Here is a 19409-nt window from a genome sequence, read left to right as displayed (position 1 = left end):
AGAGCAGTTTCTTTCAGCTGCTTTACTGAACTTCTGAATTTACATTTAGATGACCTCTTAAATTGTAAGTTACTGGCTTATTATTGAAAGGTTCCATGTTTCAGAAATTTAAATTAGATAAGGCTTGATCAGAATGAATGAAACCTTTTATACTGAGCATTAGAAAAAGAATTCTGCCTACATCCAACTTCTCTAACCTTCACCTACCCTCAAAAGTTTCAACTTTTGATGCGGTATCTGGGTATATAAGACAGTGTGGATACGAGATGCCACAGAAGTCTGGAAAAGCATAACTGTAGAGCCATGAGGAAGTTTGGCATGGGAAACAGTTATTTCTGAAAAATTTCCATATGAATTTCACATAGGATAACAGAATGAAAGCTAAATCATCTCAGCATACCTACAGATTTTCAGAATGCTATATCCATATGTATTCTGTTATCTGCATGTACAATGGTTTCACATACTTTCAAGATCAGAATCTGTATCAAGGCCTTACGCTTAGCACTCTCCTACTCCCTTATAGAGTTCAGTAGAAAAGAGTTTTCCCAAAACACTTTCTTAACAGATATCCTCCTCTTGCTAGCTCACAAACATCCAAGGTAGCATGGGTAGATGTTCTGAATCCTAATTTTCTTGGTAGAAAACAGAAAAACCCAAGCCCAGATAATACTGCCAATAGGCAACCAGATTTACAGAACATTGTTTTCTGGTGAAGGCAGATACTTACCTCTACATTTTTTTGCAACAAGAACACTTCTGAAAGAAGCTGTCTAGGCTTAAACAGAACAAATGCTGATTTAGCATAAAGGGGCCCTGTTAATTAACTAATAATTTGACATATTCCAAGTACTACATTGCCTTTCAGACTAGACCTTTAAAATGAATCCCCATACCTAAAAGCAGGCACAAGAGGTTTCCATCCAGGTTGTGTTGTTACATATACCTAGTAGGTCCTCCTCTTCTAGAGATGAAATGCAAGAAACACTATCAGTGGTTCATCAGCCTAGGGGCATGTGGGGGTAAAAAACCCCAAAAACCTAACCAGACAGACATTACCTTGATTTGGCAATGCTGAAGCATATTCCTGAAACATTCCTTATTTTCAGCAATAAAGATGTACAGAAAACCTGGGAAACTCCAACCAGAAATCCCATACGAATATTAAAATAGGGCAGTCGTTGCAGTAAGAAATCATCATGAAGCACATGATCAAAGTGCTATCCACAAGAACTAAGATCCCAATTTATTTTACTTCATCACAAGCATCCTCAACATACACTTGAGTTGACATTCATTTACCAAAACAAACAAAACAACAACAAAGAAACAACACCAAGCTTTTCTCGCATTAGTTGCTGCTATGAGGCCACAGATTCACCTCCCTCCTTCATACAAGTGCAGCAGGCCTTGTTTAACAATTGTCTGTGCAAGATCCAGTTTTCCCTCTTGCACTGGGCTTCCAAAGTAAAGCACGTTTATGAACTGTCTTTCTGAGAAAGGAATTCATTCCTTATTATCAACAACTTACACTTTTAGCTACTGCCCATTTTATGATGCACAAGAGAACAACTCCTGTAGGTACTTGGGGTATTCGCAAAAAGCGGAAATATAAATATTAGCCCAGTTGGACCTATTTATTTAGAATAGAAAGATAATGAAACATGGTAATAGACAAACATAAAATCAGTGTCTGTGAACAAAGATCTCTTTTGGAGGCCATAAAGTTCATGTGCCCTACATGAATTCCACTCCAGAACAAGGAAACTTGTAAAGGAGGCTGATATCACTGTTCCAAGACAGATCAAAATATTTTGCTTTTGCTACGTTGCCTAAGGGTTACTACAAAGCATCTTTCTTTCTTGACAAAAGGGGGCTTTAAGGCCCAGAAATGACATCTGGTACAGATCACTAAAGTTTCCCAAAAATCTGCCTGTAAATCCATCCAAGTAACATAACCCTGAACTGTAGATCTAACTCTCCGCTAAATACAAAAGTTAGACATGCATTATTTTGGTTAAGCAGAACACTGAGCAGAGCAACAGAAAGGCTTCACCATATCTTGCACAGAAAAGCAGTGAAAATAAGAAAAATTCCTTGCCACACCAAGCAGTAATGGTGTGGCAGGAGATGAAGAGGAGATGCTGAGATTACAGTATTCATTTAAATGATGACGCTACCAGTGCAATGACTGCGAGTAAGTCTGGTCAACTTAAAAACAATTAAACCAAAACAGTGTCATTAACGTCTTAACTGTGTTATGGCACACAATCTGCTGTTGAGATGTAAAGGGAAGTTAGCTCTTCCAGAAGATGGCCTGCTCTCCACTTTATTTGATCTGTCATGTCCACCATAGTGCCCAAAAGACCAAAATAAAATAAAAATGTCCTGGAATGCACAAACCAAAGATGAGTATGAAACAATGCAACAGTTGCTGACATTTTTCCAATTTGAGTCAGATTACATCTGGTCAGCTCTTCTCCACAAAAAACTGGCTCAGTGTTCAGAAGCAGTCAAGAATCAATCAAATACTAAGTATTATTTATAATGAAAAATAATGAAATTGAGAACAATATAGAAAATCATTAACATGCCACTGTATGCATCCACAAGACATCTGTATCTTGAACGTCCTGTACTGTTCTGGTCCCTCATTCTCAAAAAAAGAGACAGCAGAACCCAAAGGGCAGCACAGTTCAGAAAAAGGATGATAACAAGAAGAAACATTATGGAATGGCTCCTCTATGTGGAACAACGCACTAGGACTCTTCAAGCTGAAATTAAAAATTGAGCAGGTTTGTGAGAAATCTATAAAACTATCAGTAATAGAGAAGTTTGTCCATGATCCCTACTTCTAGTATTATGAGACAATCAAGTGAAACAAGTAGGTGGCAAACTGAAAAGGAAAAAGAGCTGTTCTATTGCTCTATTACTTAATGACATGCACACAAAAAGTTCACACTGGCTCAAAAAAAAAAATAATGAGGCCTTCTTCCATGAATTTAGCCATCTACAGCTATTAAATACAAAGTCACCAGCTCTAGAAACCTCTGTGTCACAAAATCCTGGAGGCTGAATGTATTCAAAGAGAGCATCACTCCACCATTTGCCACGTCTATACTCCCCATTATGCATCCTCCGTTGAACATCACCCCCGAGCTGAGGTGCTGCATTAAACAGCTCCTTGATCCAACTTGGTAGAACTGTTCTTATATAGCATTTCTGTCATCACTTCAAGATATTATTTCATATTTGACTTGGATTCTCCCACCAATGTGTTTATGAAGAGAGAGAAAAAAAAAGTATTTACATATTATGTATTGAGACGACAGTTTTACGCAGAAAGTGTACTTAATTCAGCCACTTTTACATACAAAAAAAGGAAGTCTGGTATGGAGAGCCTTGAACAAATACTTAAGCTTTCTGTAATTAATTTTGTAGCCACTCTGAGAATACTCATAGCTTCTAATCTCCTGCCGAACCAGTATACTCTTGACGCTATATGCTTTTTGGTGCTTCGTAACCTACAAGTAGTTCTTTAAGATACTTTTCAATGAAGCATTAAGAACAAACAATTTAAAGTTCCAAAGTAACAATTACTGCTGCACATAGTGAGCTGCTTAGCACAAACAAGTTTTCAAGGTGTAGCTAAACGTAATCCTTTACTAATGGCTAACACAAAACAGTAGCTCAGGAACCCTTCCAAAATGGGTAAGTTATTTCTCTTGTTCTGGAAGGGATCACCCCAAAGAGATTTTTAGGGTTACTCTTACTCCTTTGGGATTCTGATGACGACAGCCTGTGTTATCACTCACCTGAAGACAGTATCTGACACCTCAAGAACAGCCTATTAAAAAAGAAAAAGTAATTGAGTTCATTTTACCCTACAACTACAGATCCTGACTCCCATGGTAGTTTAGCTGCACATTTTATGACAAGTTCAGTAATCGTACTTGACCAGGAATTCCTAATAACTGATGATGAAAATCAATCAAGCAAGTCCTCCTTCTGAAAAAGACACATTTAATTGACTTTATTTTTTCTCTTTACTTTTTCTGAAATTAAAACAAAACAAGTCACCTTAGGATCTGGCTGTAACAGCTATAACAGGATAATCAAACATTTGATGAGCACAGCTCTCCAATCTTACAGAGGGAACTTGTTGGTTTTTGCTCATCTCTACTGATTAGATGTAAGCATCAGAGCAACATCACTACCTTCAGTGGTCCCCATCTTCCCGTATTTAGTTAGCACAGAAGCATAAAAAGCAGCAGATAATCCTCAGACTGCTTCTGTTCTACCCTTATTGAGTTTCTAAATCTTTGCCATTTGCTGGGAAAGGCACTATATAATGGAGTTGGCCGGAACATTTTTTCTCTGTGAAGATTAAATGGCAACATAAACACATGACAAGGGCTAGTGGAATTTCTCCAGTAACTTGCAATTGCCCCCATATAGCTGCTGCAAAGTCATTATAGACTGTACCGAGCAGAAAGAGTAACAAACTGCCAAGTTTCTGGTATAATACTAAAAGAAGGCTACAAGAAAACTGTATAGGAAGCTATGTGGAAGGTACAGCTTTTGGATCATGTACATCTTACACAGCTGGAATCTCTAAACTAGCAAGTATAGCAGTGTGTGGACTTCCAGGTTTGTTCTGGACACACCGTTGCTGCTTTTCTGAGCTACTGCACCCGTGCTAGGAAGTCATGCCAGGAAGCCATGCCAAAAGGGCAAACTGCCACTTGTAGGCCCATACCAGCTTATGCAGAACAAGCTCAAATGTGCCAGTATCACATACAGAGCTGTTCTTAGGGTTAGAGAGCACAGACCTACTTTGGGACCACCAGCATGAGAGCTGCAGATATATGTACTCTATTTGCCATACAGACACTCTGGATTGCCCTAGGGATTGGACTTGGATTACTTCATATTAGTATATGAAGTAAACCTCTGCCATTCTCCTCCAAACAGGATTGTTTCACTTCTAACAAAAGCATTGAGTGAGAAAAAATCAAGGAAGGTCCTCATTCCTAACTGGTAGCGTTGCAATAACTGACAAAAACAATGACTCAAAAAGCAGCCACCACAAAATCTAGTACTGAAGCATACTGCCACTCTCATGAGCAGCACTATCAAGTGGGCAACTATGGGATTCCATGGGTTTGACGTCAATTCAAACATTTAACATGTGATACCTACCACCAATAACACAGAACATTTGGAGGTGGTGCCAGACCACTATCAGTGTAGTGCCTTGGCATAAAAGTTGCTAAAACAGGCCTTATCAGAAGAGGCCTGGATTTTAAAGTAAACTCCTCAGGTGGAGAGGTACCAGGGGTGGGGGGGGAAGAAGGGTGAAAGGCAGGATGGAGGAAAGAGCCATGGCTTGTCTCACTTCCTCTCCTTTACCTTGGGAACATGAAAGCAGTACAGCTGTTTCTCAGAGGCCTGGAAAAGGTGGTGATTATCAACAGAAACCTAACTCATGTCAGAGCTGGGCAGATCATGTTATTCCCAATTGAAAACTGACTTGCAGATAAAGTTTTAAACAGCCTTCCTTTATGTTAACAAAAAATGCCCAAACAACAAGAAAACCCAACAACAGAGCACTGGAACATTTGTTAAACGATATGCCTCTCACCTCAGCAAGACAGTAATCTGCTATGTCCATCAAGCAGAGATATAATTACCTTACACAAAAGGCAGTATTTGAACCATAGTGATTTCTGCTACATCAAAAGAGTAAGAGCTTGGACGAATTGAGAGAGAAACCAGCCCAGAAATAAAACCAGACAAACAGGTTTTACATCAACTTGTAACCTACAGTAAACAGATATCTAAGTGCAAAATTAATCAGCTTTTACTCTGAGGATATTTCTCTAACTTCTACTTTGCAGCCACAATCAGCTACATAAAACCACAGTATGATGCACTAACATTAAGGCTTTGGATGTTGGCGATGAAATAACAGCTACAGCAGGGACCTGAAACCAAAGAACACTGATATTAAGACATTACAGTTATGATCACAGGGAACACATATATATCACTAGTCTACATGTGGACAAACATTTGAAAAACCTCCTTCAGCATGTTCCCTAGTATTTTTTTTTTCCTTTATTTTAAACCTGCACAGTTGCAAACCCTCCCTGTGAGAGAAAGAAAAGCCCCAGACATTTTACTGAAGTCAAGGAGCTATATGATAAAACAACATCTTGGGACCTTCAAATGCTTTTCCTTTTGCCCTTTGTGCTTTAAAGTGCACTATGCAAGAAAAAAGAGCCAGAAGCATGACCCTATGTTTCAAGTGCTCTGAAAAGAATAGGGTTATAACATTGCAAAGTCTGAGATCAAGCAGGTGGTCATCTTGATTTGGTAGTTTGGTAGCTCACTGGTTTGGCACAGGAGCAAATAACCCTATCACTCTCCAGCCATCAACTCCTAAGCACTCTGGGAAACAGTGTTGACATGGTTTTCTCCCAACAATTTTTGGCGAGAAGACACCTCAGAGAAGCCAGACCAACGCTTCTTTTAATCTTAAACGAACTGCTCACCAGGAAAAATTAAAGGCCACCCTTAATCAACAACCGATGTGAAAGGCCTCAGAATAAACTGTGTAGATGGGCATATTAAATATTGTCTATTCAAAAAAAAAAAAAAAAAAGGCACACAAATATGCTAGCGTTGTTGATGCTAATAAAAATACCACCTTTTAGTCCAACTTATCGTCATTAACAATGAACAGGACAAAGAATTACTCCAACTATTGGCTGTGACCATACTTTTTACCTCTGAGTAGTGATTCAGAAAAGTCTGGTTAGTGTTAAAACATTCTCCTTAACAAAATTTAAGAAGACAAACTCTTTAATAAAATTCCTGAAAATATCATTGATCATTCTAGAATGAATAGTATATTCAAATCATAAATAAATGATAAATATTTCTGATACTTAGAAGAATGTTTACACAGTTCTGTAAACTCATTCCTTAAGTAGTTTTAATGAACATAAAGGTAAATAAAATCAGTAATACAGCAGCTATGTGCGTGGTTCTTCTCTGCATGTGTGACTTTGGGAGAAGGTAAGAATCAACATTAACTAGTAAACCTGCAGTTGACAGAAAACTATAACATACATTTTGCATTTAAGTTGTGTTAGTCCAAGAACCAGGATCTGTTCACTAGCCAAGGCATTCATTAACATTTACCATCATTATACAACACTAGTCTGAATTATTCATTGAGAAACTTAATATACATAGAAGTATCCCTGCTACGTAGGTTTCCACCTCCAAGATAAAACGATTGCAAACCGCATTCCTTTAAATGAAGTCTAGCAACAAAAACTAAATAAAGGGGGGAAAGGGCTCTCAGCAGCATTCTTATTTACAACTTGGTAAAGCAAATTTAAAAAAAAGTGACATTTCCATTTCTGCCCATGTTTAAAAGAAGCAAAAACCAGATAAGCTTGAGCACAAAAGTTAATGACATTTAATACAAGCATCTAGACCTTTTCAACAAATACAATTCACTAGGTTATAGCAAGCAAAACCAGCTCTTTCCAGATGACAAATAAGGGTAGGGACTACATTCCAACTGCCAAAATCTGAAGGTAAAGAGCCTAGCTTATCAGCCAACTGACAGCCAAGTACATTTTTCTTTAATTCAGAACCAGGAATATAGAAATAGGGCTTTTTTTTTCTGAAACATCTGGTTATTAGGAAGCCAGAATACCTCATGCTCCAACAGTTAAAGGCCGTCTCTAAATTTAGAGGCCTCCCCAGCTCCCTTGCCCAGGTGCACATCCTGACTAGGTCTTGGCTGCATGTCTGGATGAAGTTTCTTTTTCATACATCCCATACTACCACACACCCTGATTTGCTCTGGAGACTTATTTTACTTACATGGAAACAGAATTTACAGGGTACTCCTAGCCTAGGCAAGAAACATGGACCAGAACTAGAGTGCATCTGTCCTTTGTTGAGACAAAGATAGAGTATCACAGAAAGTGACCTGTTTGTGGGAAACACCTATTGAAATACCTGAAATGAAGATTAGCATATGAACAAATGAAATCTCAGTATGATTAACAAACCTAAAAAAAGAAAGAATGTAAAAAAAGTACTACCTTCTTTTCAGTGGGGCTTGAAGTGTTTGATACTAACGCTGCTTCAACAAGACCCTGCTCAAGTAAGGAGTCATATTTTATGCTTCTTTTTCTGTTTCTCCTCTCCTTGTTTGCTGGCTTTTGTTCATTTTCCTCTGACTGAGACACATCTGCACCATTGTCTCCACAAATGGAAGATTCAAAAAGAGGCTTTCCATTCATGTAGGTTTTAGTGATTTTCAGCTTAATTTCTGGAGAGCCGTTCTTGATAGGAGTAGTGTTGGGTGGTGTTCCAACTCCCTTTATTTCCTGGGGTTCAAAGCGCAGCTTAGCATCTTGGGCCCCAGACTCGCCATTAAACACACGAGAGGTTAGATCTTTCAATTTATCAGCTGGAATAAATGGAAGAGCCTCATGGCCATTATATTTTTGCATGACACCTTCTTGTAGAGTGGCAGAAAGTTGTGCTTTGCCCAAGTAGACAGAACACTCACGATTCACTTCACAATTCTGAGTTTTCCCATTGGTATTTCCAAGGATCTCTGGTACCTGCTTCATTTTGATGTAGTTAATTTTTCGAGTTAACAGTTGAGAACTTCTTTTGATGCTAAAGTCCATTCAGCCCAGATGTTTCCAGTCTTACACTGCTATATTAAGACAAAAATACAGAGAATATTTTTTAATAATACAGAAATGTCAAAAGCTACCAAGTATTCAGATAGATATGTCCCCACTAATATAACACTCAATGTACTTCATTCAAGTTTTACTAAAAAAAGTGTTGCTTACAATCTTCATAACCAAAATACTTCAATATCTGTTAATATACATTATGAAAAAGTCCAAGAAAAATAGATTGATGAATCATCAATTTTATTAAAACAAAAGCAGAGAGCAAAACCACAGCTTTCATTTTAACAATTTGTTAACAATCTACAGCATGAGTGTTACCCACGCTAATTACTCAAAGGTATTGCACTGTTTAAAACAAGTAAGAGTTAGACCTAAGATAATATCATTAATAACAACGTTAAACAGATGAATTTATTTCTAAGAGGTCGTGCCAGTGTAAAAACCCCACAGGCTGTGTTACTGTAGCACCTACACCATGGACAGCAGCATCATGAGCTTCTCTTCCTCACTCTACACTCTTCCATCAAAACACACCTGAGGAAACAACACAGCTCAGTCTTCAGATGTATCCCAAAGCGTTCTGGCTGTGAGAACGAATAAAAGGTGAGCATTTTGTATCACAAACACCAGCCCACTGGGAAACAGCTGATCCTTCAGGCCAATGGCCACACTGTGCAAAATTTAGGTGGTCAAAGCAACTGCTGGAGTTTCAGCTTTTTAGTAACAACACTAACACTCATTTTTCATACAGAAATTTGAAAACATCCAACAAGCTAAAACTGCACTATTATCTGCCCTAGACAGGTTTTCGGAGGGTTCTAAAAACTAACCCTGCCCATTTCAACATTATACTATCACAGCAAACAAATGAATCTGGCAGAATGACTCCTTTGTGCTCCTAGACCAGGCAAGATGATAATTTTCATTTTTAAACTTCATATGCATAGACTCTTCATATTACCAGGTCCAGTGTATACATGATATAGAGAAATACACCATCATAAATAGTATGAAAGCTCAGCACAATAATAATCATATCCATGCTCAAGGTAACCATTTTCATATTTGATTAAGTCCAAGAACTGTCACATCGAATCAAAAATTCATCAAATCTAGTCTCTCATGCTTCCAAAAATGTGCAGTAAAAACCACGATGAATAACTATTGAATTGTAGTTGCTATGGAAGAAATCTCTTCTGAATCTCACCACCTTGTTTATTAATGTACACAGTTATAATGCTTACAACTGGCATATTCCTGAAACGTGTATATTTGCTACCTCTACATCAGGAGTAGCAATGTACAAATGCTTATAACTGAGCATTACCCTAGCCTGGCAGAGCTTCTTAAGGGTGTCAAGCCTGAATTCAAAGCAATTGGCCAACATGAAATCTTTTCATGCACAAAGATGCACAAAAAAAAAAAAAAAAAAAGAAAAAATCTAAAAATCCTAACTCTGTCACTCCTCAGCAAATGCTCCCATCTCCCTACCATGCTGCTCTAAGGTACCTACAAGATAACAGGGCATCTCTCCATACAAGCTATATAGACTCATTTCAGAGATTAAAACCGTTCTCCAGGGACAAACAGCAGCCCAAAAAAGCTGGCATTAAACAAGGTAAGAAGTATACCTGAACTTCAAGTGAATCTGGGACAGGAAGGGTTCTAATCTTTCTTTAGCCAGATGAAGTCTGAATTACCAATAAAATCTCTGATAAAATAAGTGCAAACTAGCCAACTGTATTAACCCTTTTGAAGAGGGGTCAGAGGTAAAAGGAAACTCAAAACTCCACCGGAACAGAACAAAGAACTCACTAAATTGAAAGAGAACTCATGTACTTACACAAGATCTTCTCTGAAAACATGGACATGAGACAGACTCTCAACCCAATTAATAATATGACAACGTTTCAAACTGTGATTCAGCAGATTTAACTGAAATCATATTTATTTCACGAAACAACTGATGACAAATTCTATAAATCTCTAGGCAAAAAGCAAACCCGCCACGGAACATGTGATGCTTATGGTTACAGAGATTACAGCAAAATTCCTTAAAAAAAAAACAACCCCAAAACACTGAATTGTTGCAAAATCCGTACTTCCTTCCCACAGATTCTTAATAGAGTAAAACAGAATGCAAAACAAAGATTTGACTTGGGCATCAAAATTCCCCTCTATCTAAAAAATAAGCCTACAGATGAGCAGCTTTTCTGTGGCTGCAGACGCCATCCAGTGGTTGCCTGAACTAGCCAGAGCAGCAAACACTGCAGCTCCCCACTTCCCTGCCTGACAGACTGCTGGTAATCACAGCTTCTCACAAGAGGACCAGCACCAAAAATGCCTTGTCTGACTTCCTCCTGTCCATTAACTACACGGTTAAGTTGAAAAACATTTTTTAATATGGCTCCAATAGCTGCTTACCAGGGTCTAGATTTCTGGATCGAGACATCTGCATTTTGTAACTCTATTTGTTTTAATCCATAATTCTACTAGTATTTTTTTGTCCTGCTTAATAATAACTCTTACTCTCATCACTTATTTCTTTAAGCTAGAAAGCCATCAAGCTTGAGGCAGACCAGGACAACTCAAAAAAAGCAACAAATAACCAAATTAGACTACGTTACTGGTGTACTCAATCTCAAAACACTGGATGCATTAAAAAAGTGATAGCTTAAGAGTTCCAAAACATAAAAATCATCATAGAGTCACAGAACAACTTAGGCTGGAAGGGACTTCCTGAGATCATCTATTCCAACCCCCTGCTTAAATCAGGGCCAACACAGATCAAGCTGCTCAGGGCCTTGTCTGGACAATGACCAGTAAATAACTAAGTGAAAAGACATGGCTTAAAGAAATCAAGTTACTCTCTTGCTAGCTAATAAACTCAAGGGTAGTAATCCCATATAACAAAAATACAAAGGCCAGTAAGACCATGCAGGGACAGACCCTGAACTTTTAGGGGTTACCATGATTTGCGTAATACATCTGAAGATACACAGCATGCAGATTTTAGAACTTCAGTGAATGAAGGTTCAGTTAATGATTCTCACTAATACAGGTCACTAAAAACAGCTGAAAGCACTGAAAAAGGCCCCTCAAATCTCTGGAGCCTAGACAGACAACAAATCCAGGAATATAACTGGTAAAAAGAAGTCAATGTACCCAGGCCAATAGTAATTGGGAAGATGAAGATAAAGGCAGTAATTTCAGACAGTAAGATTATCAGAACCAGTAGATACAGTTATAGAATATGGGAAACAGACCATGCTTGTACAAAGATTTAACGGAGCCAGGTGAGAAGAGGCTTAAAGTAAGAGGCAGAATAATGGACAAAGATAATAGATGTGAGTACCTATAAGCAAATATAGTCCCACTGGGGAGATGAGACTTGTAGAGAGCAACTTGCAGGTTAGTCACCATCTCTAGGATAACCAATGGAAGGAAATTGCCGATAGGCACCTCAGTCCTCCTTGTAAAAAATAAGCTACGTTGTGGGGTCCAGTTAAATGGAAGAAGCTAGCAAATCTACACACAGGAATAACAAAGGGTTTCAAGAAAGAAGGGCAAAATTGAAGCTAGTTAAATTTTGCACAACCGCTGCTATCTAAAATTCATGGTAGCACAATACATAAGCAAGAAAAAGGATGAGGCTCTCTGTGAGAAGAGGACAACAGAGCAGAAAAGAAGAAAAGGGGTGAGGAAAGAAAATGATCAGCAACAGATAACCAAGCAGTACTGTGAGCTTAGAATTAGTGCAAGGAGATGTAGAAGACAGGACATGAAAGAATGAAGCGAGATAGATCACAGATAAGATCTGGTTGATCAGAGTTGTAAGAGTAAGGTCCTGAAGCAGCTGAGCATACCATTAGATTTGGTAGTTAAATTAAGTGCACTCATGCTGGACCACCATATCACATAGAAGCAAAAGCAATCCCTTATCTTTTTCTAGATGACTCTGTATCTATAGAAAAGGAAACTGGGGGGAGGGTAGGGAAAGGAAGGGGACAAAAGCACCACACACTAGTAGCAGCTAATGAGCTTAAGCTAGTATCGTCCCATATTGACTGTCTGGTGACCCAACAAGTACCATTTCCACTAATAAAGAGGAAAAAACATGATAGCCAAGGAGTCTGCTGAATAAACATGATATTTTGGCTTGTGAACAAATAGCTTTCAGTAAGCAAAAGAAGATTTGACTTATCAGAGAAAGGTCTCTAGATATTCTAACCAGACAATGACAATCGGACAATCCTTGCAATGGCTTTGTACACATTTTCATACTAAAAAAACAGGTTCTACATAAGGCAAATTATTTTGCAGACATTTTAAATGATGTTATTAATTACTTGAAGGTCCATCATCTGAGAGGAGTCATGAGCCAAATACAGTTAGTCTGCATGTCAGATTCCTCCTTCACTGTCCAGGCCACTATCATTTATGTGATATTTATTATTCATTTCTTCCACATCTGCTGCAATTTCAGAGATGCATTTCTTGTGTGTCAGGAATAATGGAGTAGTCCATTCCTTCCAATTCTGCCAAAGGGAGTGAACACAGTAAGTAATCAACAACAGGCGTCACTATTAAAGACCCCTTTTGTTTTGTCTAAGGGTTTTCTTAAAGCCATTTCTCAGGTGAATTACTCGGGGTGGGGGGGAAGACAACACACCTAAATACAAAGTCACAGTAAGAGAACTTTATCCACAAAAGCTATTTTTATTACCTACAAATCAGGCTTTCAGCTGGCACTGAAAAAGCTAATAGATGACTGCTGCTTTTTTCTGTAAAGATAGCTTTCTGATAAGTCTTCTCCATTCTCTCATCAATTTTAAGACCAAAGGTTATTCCTATTTTCAGATCAGAATGAGACAAAATACTTAGAGATTAGTAAAGTTACAACACATTCTTGCTAATCCATTTGAAAACTTGGTGTGCTTGTTCACATTATCTTGTATAAAAAACCTAAAATATCAAATAGGAGTAGAGACATATTTACTATCATGCAGTACATTGTGACTGTTCTTCACTATATTACAATAATAAAAAATTACTGCAGGATCTAAACAGAATTTAGTTTTACAAGAAAATGCATAACTAAAAACTGCATTGTGGGTTTGCCAAAAATTGTTACAAACCAGCTCTATCCAGCAAATTCAAAAGCATTATCTCTCATGAAGAAAACCATTACTGTAGTAGCTGACAGAGAACTGGAAATAATTTACCAAAACTTTCTAACAATTTACCACTAGTCTTAAAAAAGACTTAGGAAAGAAAAAAATAAGGAAACTTTAGTCCAAGGGAGCCAGTTTTAAGTTTAAAAGCACCTGAAGTAAAGACTTCATTACTCTTGCAGTAGATATACAATGATTTCAGTTAACCAGTCAGCTGGCAAGACTGACCTACAAAGTATTTTAAAACGAGTACATGAAAATTTCCTTAAACTTATAGTACATAACAATGTTTATATAGAGACATAATATACATTTGCACAAAAAGATCAAGCATATTTTGAAAACTGTGTGAAAAAGGTTAGTGTACTTGTAAGTTGCACTTACTTATTTGCCACCAAATATTTTTGAAAAAAATTAGTATTGATCTTTTCTAATTTGTTCTGGGTTTGCTTCCCCCCCACCCCTCCCCATGGATAAAATTTCAGAACTTAATTGTTACAGTCTGTTTTCATCAACCGAAACAAGTATTTATTGCCTTCTCATGAAGGCAATACCAGCTTGTACAGTTAAGAACTGTAGAATGGCAAGCAAAGAATTTCTTCGCTTTAAATGTTACTTGCTACTGCAGAAAGCAAGCTTACAAAACTGATGGACTTGACTTTTTGTTCCTCCTCAGGAAAAGCTTTTGCAACCAACCCTTGCTGCTGAGGATAAAGCTAGAAGATTCTGTAACAGGACTCCTCCCCATTAATTCATTTTCTTCAAAATCAGAAGAAATATTCTTTCTCCACCGCCACAGAAATTGAATTTTGTCAGTTTCACTCCTGCTGCTGAAGGTGGGTGGTGAAGGAAGGAGATAGATTTGAGTAAATTCAAATTCTTGTAAAACATTGTATTTCTGTCTGAAGAGAGAATACAAATACTACTGCGGTGGGACCACAAATCAAATAGAAAATAATTGCTTGTTCTCTGCAGATAAGCAGAGAGGAACACTGGTGCCTAAAATGGTAGGAACTACTGGATTTACCATCAATATTTAATAAACACTATAAGACAGCCCTCAACAGTTGCTTAACAAATGGCTAAAAGTAAAAAAAAAAAAAAAAAAAAAAGTTGCTTTCAAATGCAAACTTGAGACTTCTCTGTCTCCTGGAGAGTTCCAAATGGTTTAGCTGAAGGGAATGGCCCCTCTGTAGCAAAAGAGGTCTTGACAATTCAATACAGCCAGAATACTCAGCCAGTCTAGGCCTTTACTCACCAATGAAATTATATCTGTCTCTGTCTCTCAGGTGGGCAAGTTGTGCATCTGGCTTCTACTTAGCTTGGGAACGAAGAACCATATGCACTCTCAAATAGCTCAGCACTTAGGTGCAGAGTTTATTCCTTATTTACACTGCTTTTTCACCTGGTCCAAGCCTACTTTAATTTCCCACCCCTTCTTTAATCCCATTGCTTTTTCTTTTCAGCATCCTACCTCTCCACTCCTTGCACCATACCTTCAGGACCTGGATCCTCTGGTTCTACATAATACTCACTGCAGTAGATAAACACGCTATAATTTGTTTGTTTCCTCTTCACTGTGGCCAATGATTCTGCCCTTATTCCTATATGTCGTCATGACAGCATAGCAATTGCCTGAAGCTTCACTGCGAGTACCACGAAAATTTCTGATCATGCAAATACTGAGAAGGGAAGATCAAATCTGGGACGACACCACAAAATAAGTTATCAATATAAGTAATGAATCAAATGGTAGTATTAACAAAACATTACCTGCTACATCTCTACAGAAATAAACAATGTTGCCCAGAGCAGACCAGACAGCAACTAATTTTAATACAGAGGATACATTTTGCCTAGACCCTTAAAACTCTGCTATCTTTGTTCATCACAGCATTAAAACCTGTTCACCCAAGTGGGTGGATTTAGATGCCAGAAGCACACTTGATGCATTTGAATAATTCTAAAAAGCAGCGTTGTGACACTGGTGATATATGAGGCCTTGTCAATAGTATGAAAGCCTAGCTACATGTATACATAGGAGAGTATCATCATCTTTATCATAGAACAGTATTTGGCCATGTCTTCTGTTCATAAAAACAGCAACATGTTGCACTGATAATGCACCTCTCTAATGTGAACAGGTAACATGTAAAAATATATATGATTTCTTTCATCCAGTACATTCAACTTCACGTCCCATGACATTATGTAAAGAACTGGAAGGTAAAGTTCAGAGGTAGTTAATACTGACTCAGTGGCACTACGGAATTTTACTTATAGACTTGCACCTTTCAACTGTATATATCTATATCTGATCAATGTACCTATGTCTATAATGTAACCCCGACCATACTGTGCTAATTCTAGTCTACTTTACATATAGACTGTAACTATACACATGTGATTATGTTAATTATTCTACCAATGTACTACCTCGAAGCAAAAAACACACACACAACTGGCAGATGTATGCCAGGAACACTCAAACAAGGCCCGCGCTCACAAGTGACTTGGAACACTAGATCCTCTCGAAACAAATCCAAATACTTGCTATTAAGTGGCCTTTCTGGTTCTGACATTATTTGAAGCATCTCCCTGTGCTGAGGTTTTAACATGCTCTTGCCAAAATGCATTTCACAGTGTTCTTAATTCCGTTTCTATTTCTTTGCTATGTCTACATCAAGAATCTCTTCTAGAGAGAGACTAGAATGACTGTTACAGGTAAAAGGTGCGGAATTTGAGGCAATTTTTATGTTTCTGCAGATACAGTGTAGCTTACCCATTTAACTTGGAGACAGAAAGATAAAACACTTTCCTGTCCTATGAACCAAATCCATCTTATTCACTTTCCAAAACTTTTGTGTTGAGAGGTTTCCAATGGGTATCTCTTGTCATTTTTGCTGTCCTTTCCATCAGCATAGCACTAATTCTGTGGATTACTTCACTGCCTTATCAAATTTAGTTCTTTAGACAAATTCTGTTGTACCTACTTCTTACGGGAAAATCTAAAAAGTTTTGACTGTAGAAGTCATGTCAAGCAATTGTAGTTGCTATCCTTACTTGCAGAGTTTCTGAGACTCAACTATTACTACCACTTTTAAGCCAAGCATTCACTGGATTAATAGGTATTGTACATGCAGTTTCTACTACACATTTTAAGCCTACTACTTGTTTTTTGCACTATTGCTGAATTTCAGTCATGTTCCACATTTCATCACAGCATTGGTTTCCAGTTTGTTCAGGAGTGCTACTATAAAACAGCTTCTGATGGTCTGCATTTTGCATCCACAAAAAAATCACAACATTAGTTTCATTCTGAAGTATTTGATTGAAAGTTCTTGGCAACTACTGCATATAGCGCAATGATCCATATTCATATCTTTCATCCTACACTGCTCTCCAGGGTTCATACTTTGGCTTAAATCCCTCTGGCTTTATTATCAGACTAGAATCTGGGCATTCTTTACTACAGAGATAACTCCCCAACTTAGATGTTTCTGAGTGCCATTGCAGTAAGGTTCTTTGCTCCGATGGCATCCCACCAAGGCTGGCATGTTTGACAATTGATTTATCTGATACACGATCTTGGGAACCTCAGCTCCGCAGACTAACCCATGCCATGCCAGGAACATTTACACTTCAACTTATTATAACGAATAAACAAATGAAATGGGTCCCAAACATTATGACAGGAGGCTGCATTACTGTATCTCCTTCCTAATGCTTCTTTTATTCTTTTATCAGTAGCTTTTCAAAATATTTCAAATGGCGTTTAGATCACATTTCTAATAAAATCTTCCCTAACCTCAGCCTTCTTTCTTGAAAATATTTTTGTCACAAAATATTTCATCTTCTGCTCCTTGGTGTATCTCTTATTTAGTAAGGAAGAACTCAGAGAACAACAGGACAACATTCACTTTTTATCATGTTTTTGATCATGGCAAAGAAAACGTGGAATTCTGATGTTAGCCCTCAAGGCCAAATATGTTTAAAGATTATTATTATTATTTTAAAACACAAATTTTCTAATTTGTTATGTGTGTTTTAGCACAGATGTGAGATGTCAGTATTTTAGTATTTTGATATGAGGCACAGGCCAGAAGAGGTTTCACAAAGACAGTTAAATGGCCATCTCTGTCTGTCAACAGAACAAGACCACCCTGTGCTTCTCCAAAGAGCCACACAGAAAACTGACAGTATCCTTCACAGATAGAAGAAAAATGTTAAAGCTTCTATGAAAGTCTATTTCAATAGCACATCATGCTATAGTTTTCCAGTCATTTGTCATATATGTATCCTTACCCCAAATATGGATGAATACAAAATAGCTCAAATTTGTGCTGGGGAGCTGAATACCAAAGTTCAAAACAAGATCCAATTGCTATCTTGCACTAAGATAAAAATAGGACAAGTTAAAAGGATGGGGACAAAACTAGAAACTGAGCCATCACCTGTTGAGTAGCCCTTGCAACTTAACACATGCTTTAAGTCACTTATATATTCTATTAGTTTCAAATTATGTCAAATATGAGAACCTACATCAATGGTGCCCCAGGGCAAAGTAATTTTGCCCAACATAAGAATACTCTGAAGTACGTATGGGCTAGCACTTCACTTTTCCATACTTAGTCAATTTAATTCGATTGCTAAGAATCGTTCAAAAAGATTTTCAAACATCTACTTTCCACATGTAGCTCATCACATTTTACTATCAGAACAATTTCCACGTAACGGTATTATTTCTTAACATTAGCAAGAAGGACAGTAGAAACCTTGCTTTTGGTTCAACCATGATTAACAGGTATTTCTTTATTGCACACCAAAAGTGTTTTAAAAAATTCGGTTTGTGGTATAATCTATTACATGCTTTGGACAGAAGCAGCTTTTCAAATGTACCAGAGAGTCAATAGATTATCTGGTGCTAAAGTTTAGAGTTGCTTGCGAGCAAAGTAATGCATGATGAACTATGCATTAACCTATCATCACCAGACACGAGGTATTAGTACATATGATCTGTCCTCCAGGAATCTTGCATATTTTTGTAGCTTGCTGTTCACCAGAAGGGCAGCAGAAGACAGTACGGTCTAAGTTCCCCTTATAACACATTCCAAAAACTTCCCTTATTGCTGATGCTAGAAAATGTAAAATAACTGTGCTGGACACGATTGACTTGATAAAAACATTAAAAATAGCACTTGACATTTCACTTTTGTAATTTCTGTCAGTGTAAACTGAAAGGAAAAAAGTAAATACATTTATACAGCTGTCTTATTACCTCCAATGACTGCAGGTCATAGAGAAGCTAATTGGAAGGTGCACTGAAGGGTGAATTTAGGTAGTTTCTCTATTTTCCTTCAAAAATGTTCTCAGAACCAGAGCCTTCCAAGTAACCATTAATTTTATAAAATAGCTGACCCATTCAACCGGCTACATGAATTTACAAGCTGACTACTGGTACGTCAACAAGGCTCTCCTCACCCACCCCCTTTCT

The 19409-nt window shown here is 37.7% G+C and overlaps 1 protein-coding gene and 1 long non-coding RNA gene across 4 annotated transcripts in view; both read right to left on the bottom strand.

The window, feature by feature from the left end:
- The window catches only part of NSD2 (nuclear receptor binding SET domain protein 2), a 104536-nt gene that overhangs the window by 55499 nt on the left and 29628 nt on the right, over positions 1-19409 (bottom strand). For all 3 annotated transcript variants that reach the window (XM_072861960.1, XM_072861962.1, XM_072861959.1), the window contains exon 2: positions 8130-8755. In XM_072861960.1, coding sequence (XP_072718061.1) covers positions 8130-8726 — 597 coding nt within the window. In that variant the 5' untranslated portion in view covers positions 8727-8755. The remainder of the gene's footprint in view (positions 1-8129; positions 8756-19409) is intronic.
- Positions 12817-14665, bottom strand: LOC140651549 (uncharacterized). The gene is made up of 3 exons (XR_012042433.1): positions 14557-14665; positions 13468-13591; positions 12817-13279 (listed from the first exon to the last, which is right to left on the bottom strand). It is a non-coding gene; the product is annotated as an uncharacterized lncRNA (long non-coding RNA).

The sequence above is a fragment of the Ciconia boyciana genome, chromosome 5, assembly GCF_034638445.1.
Source record: "Ciconia boyciana chromosome 5, ASM3463844v1, whole genome shotgun sequence".
Taxonomy (NCBI): Eukaryota; Metazoa; Chordata; class Aves; order Ciconiiformes; family Ciconiidae; genus Ciconia; species Ciconia boyciana.
This window is presented reverse-complemented; position numbering and strand designations above follow the sequence as displayed.